This window comes from Poromitra crassiceps (assembly GCF_964638095.1).
Source record: "Poromitra crassiceps genome assembly, chromosome: 19".
NCBI lineage: Eukaryota > Metazoa > Chordata > Actinopteri > Beryciformes > Melamphaidae > Poromitra > Poromitra crassiceps.
In genome coordinates this window covers 6,462,098-6,469,569 of record NC_139646.1, presented here as the reverse complement: position 1 = coordinate 6,469,569, position 7,472 = coordinate 6,462,098, and the positions used below count along the sequence as shown (strand labels likewise).

At 44.5% G+C, this 7,472-nt stretch overlaps 1 protein-coding gene across 2 annotated transcripts in view; it reads right to left on the bottom strand.

Annotated features, from left to right (window-relative positions):
* Positions 1 to 2,414, bottom strand: part of trip10b (thyroid hormone receptor interactor 10b) — a 19,454-nt gene extending 17,040 nt beyond the window's left edge. For both annotated transcript variants that reach the window (XM_083656228.1, XM_083656229.1), the window contains exon 1: positions 2,177 to 2,414. In XM_083656228.1, the coding sequence (XP_083512354.1) occupies positions 2,177 to 2,200 (24 nt within the window). In that variant the 5' untranslated portion in view covers positions 2,201 to 2,414. The remainder of the gene's footprint in view (positions 1 to 2,176) is intronic.
* Between the last annotated feature and the right edge of the window lie 5,058 nt (positions 2,415 to 7,472).

The window sequence follows — 7,472 nt, the reverse complement described above, 5'->3', positions numbered from 1 at the left end:
AGAGAGAGTTTAAGAATGAGATAATCATTAGCTCACTGTGAACCCCCGCCCTGTGACTGACGGTCCCCAGGGCCTGTCCAAAGCCAGAAACCAGTCTGTCAAGTCCCGCCTCTCGACGTGACGAAACACTGGCGACAGGAAGCGCTCTCTTATCCAGTCAGCTTCTAGCTCGCCTCCTAAATTACGCTCTCTGTTATCCACACAGATCTGAGGTCAGCTTCTAGCTCGCCTCCTAAATATTGAACGTCAGGAAAGGACAGGGATACATCGATCCCACAGGAGAGCCACTGCCTTCGTGCATTAACTCTTACTTTGTCGTCCTCTCTCCCACTCGCAGTGTTTCGACAAAACCAGCAAATGTTAATATACACAAAGTGATAGGTGCAGACAGTGCAGGTTCATCTTAAACAATCAAATGAACACAAAGATCCTGAACTAAGACTAGATATCTTTGGTTGGATAGTGCTCACTTTTTCAACACCTCTCTTTGTTTGAATCAACGCACATTTCCCTACACTACAGTACATGACTTTCTGTCAGTGTGTAACCTTTGTACATGCCATCTGTTTTTATAAACAGTCTGATCATTTCCCCCAATAAACTGGGAGGACATTTGAGTTGTAAGCCGGTCGGTGTAGTGAGAGGACAGACCGTCCTTCACCTGGAAGACCTGAGTCCAAGCCTCCATGACAGCAAGAAATCCCTGAAGCCCTACCAGCCTACAGGGGGCACTGTTAGTAGTAGGGCCCTGGCCTCTGACCTCTGACCTCTTCATAGAGGGGAGCAAGAGAGAAGACATATTGATCAATAACCAACAAATAATAACAACAGCCTCTTCTCATCAAACTACTTGATGCTGATAGAAAAGCAACAAAAAAAAACAGCACAACAGCCTCACCATGCAGGCAGGCAAAGGAATAATCTCAGAATCATGTGCTGAGACTCTGACCCCAGTCACAATGGGATTTGGGGAGATTTTGGTGCACACCAGGTACAAAACCACTGGAGATAATCCCCCCAAAAAACCTATTGAACCATAATATGGTTCAACACAACATGCAGCCTCGATCCCCTTCAACAGAAGACCAGCATTTCCTTGAAGACCTCTTCTCCTGTCAGTTGCATCAGGATCAGTGAACAAGAATGGTTGTACTTACTCAGGCTGAATGCTATATGACTGTCCCTTATAGAGTTTGACTGGAGGAGGTGTGAGTGAGGAGGAGCATCTTGTCTGAACTGATGATGGCTGTGTGTAATGCAGTGCGGTTCTCAAACTTTTTTCATGTCAAGGACCCCTAAACTGACACAGATTATTATTATCTGATAAGATTTTGTCCCAGCTGGGTCCCCCATCTGATAACATTTTTGCTTTTAGATGTTTTAAACCCATGACCAAAATAATCATACATTCTGTCATTGTGTTACTTATGGATGAAATTATAGTGAAAATAAATTACCCCCTTTTTACTGGGGACCCCCCCCCCCACCCCTGGATCCCCCTCAAGGCCCCCTGGGGGTCCCTGGACACCACTTTGGTCTAGTGTGTGTGTGTGTGTGTGTGTGTGTGTGTGTGTGTGTGTGTGTGTGTGTGTGTGTGTGTGAAGTGTAATGTAGCAGAAACCCTGATCAGACTTCAGATATAGAGACAGTGCCATGCTTTCACAGCAGACACGTTTACCTCCAGACATTAGGCCTATATTAGTACTGACAACAGATGCCAAAGCCCTATAGGGCATATCATCACAAAACAAGTTATACATGGACTCATTGGACTGAGAAGGACCAGGAAGTTCGAACAGCACACACACCTTTATCCTTATGTAGATAACAACGGCTTTCTGAGCCCAGCAAGAGCAATAAACCATAATATACTCTTTTTATGATAAGGCATGCAGCTGGAGTTGTTGCGAAATCCTCTCTGGCTGCTGGCTTTAAGATAGACTGTTGTGCCCCTGTATATGCCCGTCAAGATTGCTTCACCTAGGCCTACAAATGGAAAAAATAAAACAATACCCCCATGCATAGGATCCTACTCCTACTGTGGCGAGTTGGCGAAAACATACTAATGGCCTATTCTTTAGGGATGTTGATGGTATTTTGGAAAGCAGCCTACAACAGTGGAGAGAGAGAGTGTTCCGTGTCTCTATTATCTGGTGTCAGCTGTCAAGAAACTTACCCAAAGATCTGTTCCCCAGTCCATGTCTGACAAGTTCAGATGTCTAAAGGATTTCTCTCTCTGTTCTTTAGCGAAAATAAAAACACTTTCACGACATTCCCCCCACCCGCCCCTCTCAAAATACACAAACAAAACAAAAAACAAAACGTTCTTCAGCCTCGAAAGCGGAGATGGCGGAGCGGAGGAAATGTTGTGGAGGAAGCCTACGCCTTCTTCTCCTTGGCACGGCTCTCCTGTTTCTTCTCGCAGCGAGAGAAAATATGTTCACTCGCTTGCTTTTCCTGAAACAAGTTTCCCAGAGCGAGAGAGGGAGGAGGAGAGAGAGAGAGGCGGAGGGAGGGAGGGCTGGAGAGCGAGAGAGGGAGGGGCAGAGAGAGAGAGAGGGAGGGGGCAGAGAGAGAGAGAGGGGCAGAGAGAGAGAGGGAGGGAGGGGCAGAGAGAGAGGGAGGGAGGGGATAGAGAGAGAGAGGGAGGGGTAGAGAGAGAGGGAGGGAGGGAGGGGATAGAGAGAGAGAGAGGGAGGGCTGGAGAGCGAGCGTCAGGGAGGGGGGAGAGGGAGGGAGAGAGCGGGCTGGAGCGAGAGAGAGGGAGGGGAGGGGAGGGTCAGGTGGGAATTAAAGGATGGGTTTTCCGTGGGGAATATGAATATATATTAAATCTCACGCCCCTAAGGTTTTCGAATCCGTTGAAATTTTTGAAATTGGATATTCACTGCCAGAGATATCAAGCATCTCTCACATATTTTTTGGGCCAGCCGACGCGTTTCGCGTCATCTGGCCTAAGTCCGCCTTGCGGAAGTCGTGCACCTATGAACTACAACTGTTGTTGGCCATGGTCCCGCCTCTAGAGGTCCTCCACGCCCCTTCAGAGGCCTTGACCAAAACAAAAACGCAGCCATCTTGTCAACCGCCTAGCCTGCTGTAGCTAATATTAGCTTCCCATAGTTCCTTGCAAAGAGACCATTATCTCGGGAACGGAAGCACTAATCGACACGGGACTGGCGGCATTGGAAAGCTCGTCAAATTTTACATCTAGTAGTAGGTGGGTTGAAGTAACGAAATCAACGCTGAGCAATGTACCCGTTTTTACACATTTTTACAGAAAATAGTTACAACATCAGATGCGCGTAACTCCTACGAAAATGCCTTAAAATGCATGAAAATTTTTTTATGAAGACATCTCCCGACATATATACTACCGTTTACATTTGGTGCAATTTGGAGGCAATTTTATTTTCGATTTATTTCTTGTTCTTTGTATATTTCATTGTCGAAGCCTTCTTCTTCTTCTTCTTTGAGTTTTATGGCGGTTGGCAAACATATATGTGCATTACCGCCACCTACTGGAGTTTGATATCAGCCAAATGCCTGAGGGGTGGGCATAAAAACGAAGGCCACGCGAGCCCAGTGCATTGTGGGAAATGTAGTATTTCGAGTCTCCGCACCCGCACCTCCCCCCCACCACCCCCCCCCACACACAGAGTGGATTTCGGTTGATATCTCTGTGAGTAAACCTCCAATTTCAAAAATTTCAACGGATTCGAAAACCTTAGGGGCGTGAGATTTAATATATATTCATATTCCCCACGGAAAACCCATCCTTTAAGCTTTCCAACATCATTGTGTTTGCTTTATCTTAAAGGAACACTCTGCCCATTTTCAACCAGCTTTGTATCATTAGAACATCAGTAGTATATCAGAAAACTGTAAACTGTTTTGAAGTCTGTCATTTAATTTGACAGTTATTGAGTGTTAAAGTGTGGACCAGTGACATCACTGGTCCACACTAACTCAAATTAATAACTCATTAACTCAAATCAACTCTCAATAACTGTCAAACTAGATGAATGATGAATAGTTTGACAGTTATTGAGAGTTGATTTGAGTTAATGAGTTATTAATTTGAGTTAGTGTGGACCAGTGATGTCACTGGTCCACACTTTAACACTCAATAACTGTCAAATTAAATGACAGACTTCAAAACAGTTTACAGTTTTCTGATATACTACTGATGTTCTAATGATACAAAGCTGGTTGAAAATGGGCGGAGTGTTCCTTTAAAGAAGCAGTGTTTATTTTATTTTTGTTTCAGAAAGAGAGGATCTTTTCAGTAGGCCTAGCCACCTAAAAGGTTAGGTAAAGTAATTTTTTTGTATCCCTTTCCTGTCACCACTGTATAAGGTCACTACACTACTAGTCTCTTAGAACAGACGAGTTGGCTTCCGCAATTTTCAAATGCTTCCGCCATACCGTCTGTAATTTGTGGGGAGGAGAATCATGCACCAACCGGAATGGGAAGCAGAAAGGCGGGTCTTCCGCTCATTAGTCCAATCAGTATTCTTTTAAGGCGGGTCTTCCGCTCATTAGTCCAATCAGATTTTTTTTCCGTGGACACACGTGTCGTGATTGGTCGGATTTTGTCGAACTTCCTTCCAGTCTGAAAGTTTTTTTCCCAACTTCCTTGTGCATGTTCTGGGGGTGTAACGTACAGACTGCATTCGTAGCTGCATTCGCCGGATGTAGATGAGACAGTCTGTTTTAAGAGACTACCACACTACTGCAAAATATGGCCTACTGCAGCCATAATTCAGCTTGGACTACTAGCCTATAGCCTACTTAATGTATTCCCAGAAATTAATAGGCAGACTACCCAGGGGAGATAAGCCTACTGAACAAGATGACGAGGATGACGTCATCGCTCTGGTCACCACTCGACAATTGTGGTGCACCACTCGACGATTGTGGGGCATGTCAGTGGGTATGACATCATCAGTCAGTGGCGGTGGTATGCTCAGTTGATGGATTGTGTTTGTAGAACACCAACCTCATCAGTGATTTCATAGCAACGTGAGCTGTGATTGGTCTATGTAAGATGATGTCATAGTAGCGTGAGCTGGGATTGGACGTCCCCCCCCCCCTCGTTTTTACACCAGACTCATGCCAGATCCCTGAAAAGTGTTTCAGCAAATTTTGGAGGCGATCGGGGCAATGGTGCACCTTGCAAATCTGGAAGCACATGGACACCTATAGCTCTCCAATTATAGTAGGATAATAATAATTTATGTACGTATTTAAAAATGTAGAACCATTAAACATAATATTCCTGTAGGATATTACACTTGGTTTAGCTGTAGTAGCTACTGTGAGATTTCAGATTTGCATAGTAATCCGTATACATTTTATAATAAGATTGATATTTTTTCATAAGGGAGATTCGGCAGGTGGTCTATAATCAGTTTTTATTTAACACCCTGGCTATATGCTCAGATAAGAACTACATTTAGAAGAATAGTACTCACAGTAAAGCTTTAGAATAGAATGCAGGTACTATCATAGAAAGCCATAACACACAGAAAGTCCTACAGTAAGACCATAGGTTAAAGATACCATCAAGAATGATGAGGTCACTTTAAAGTCACAGGCAGCTCAGTTGGCCTACCATTGTGACTCCTACAGGAATACTACAGGAATATTATGGTGATCGCCGTTAAGATTCTTCTTCTTTTTCTTCCTCCTTTAACTAACGCCGCCCCCTGCTCATTGTAGGCCTACTGATGTACCTGTTGAGCTGGGATGCCCCTCCCTCCCTGCCTCCCTGGTCAGTGAGATTCTACAGCACAAGGCTGACACCATGTGTTTGGTGAAATACTCAACCCTGTTACTACTGTCATCTGCAGGCGAGAGTTCACTCGAGAAATGAATTTACCGAATGCGTTCAGAGCTCTTGGTTTAACATCTTACATTCAACATGTTCCTCCTGTAATCTTCCCGCCCTGCATAGCCAGGCTATTGTCAAAATGGTTGAAAAGTCACTACAATAGGCCTACTGTATGTTTATTTCTGAAATAAAAAGTGAAAAGAGAGGTTGAACAGACAGAGGACAATAATGTCTTTTTCAGGATACTTCAGAGTACTGCATGACGACATGTTTTTGTAGGCTTACCCAGAAGTCCCTGCACTTCATGGTTGGGTGTAAGAGGCAATGGGATTTTTTTCTTTGGGAATTTCCATGAAATGCATGAAATAAGATCTGTAGTTAACACAAGTTTATGAAACAGCAAAGTTTGTGTTCCAAGATAGTCTTCACAAATGAAATGAGGACCACTGTTATGACTTCTGAAGCGTACATTTAACCAGAATCCCCATCCAAAAATCCAATTCACTTTTACACGTACAAGCAAGTGCTAGCGTCCAACAGGTCTTCTGGACTCATTCCTGCGGACAGTACACTTATTACTGGAGACAATCAATGGCATTTGACACAGTAGCATCTTAAGTGTACATGAAATACAACAAGGACTCTATAAGAATATCACAGGAATACAGCTGTAGTTCAGTCTTTTCTGACTTTACAAAATACATTTGTTCATGCTACCGGAGTTGCATTCTCCCCTATTTCCCCTATTCTACTCACCTGTTCCTCCTCTCAAGAGAACAAGTGACATTTGCGCTCATGCCGTGCACACGTGTGTGTCTTTTAAAGGCTGCTGCACTAGGATTGCCAAGTGTGACCAACCCTGATTGGCCACATCTTGGTAATTAGGTGGAGTGGCAGTGGGGCAAGTTCAAGTGGGAGGGTGCAGCAAATGGGAAAGGGAGCAGTTATTTTCTACAATAACAAAGACGTTATAAATGTCACTGTCACAGTCGGGGTCGCTGCTAGACTTCCAGTTGAATTGTAAACTTTGAACACGCCGGGACGCAAACTCAGGTCTCCAACGTGAAAGGCCACCAGCGTGAAGAACCCTTAGCATGCCCTGACTTATTTGAACGTCACACTCCCATGAGGTTGATTTCAGACCATGTGGGAGTTCGGTTGGACCAAAAATGACAAAAAAGGTACCTTTTGCATCATATAGGGAGGGACTTGACAAAATAGTCAACATCAGACATGCTAACTTAGGAATGAGAAAGGGCTGCTCACCTGCCCCTCCCTCAACGCCGCTGCCCAGGCAGAGCTGGTTGCCAATAGCTCTCAGGATCGACTGAGAAGGAGGAGTACTGAGCATAGACCTTCCCCCCCTCCCAGTCCTCCATGTCTCAGGTCCTATCTGTCCTCCGTTATTAATCCACATTATTAACCCTCCCCCCAGACTATCTGTAAACCCACTTGTTTGGACTCACTTGTCCTCCCTCCCTCCTAACGTCTCTCAAAATTAGCTGTGTAAATCTCCCTATTTGATTCAACCCGCTACTTGCAAATGAAGATAAAAAGGTTGAATGTTTCACTAAAATGCATTTCACCCTAATTACTCTCCAGCCACGTTCCCAAATCCATTCTTATAGTGCGCCCAAGG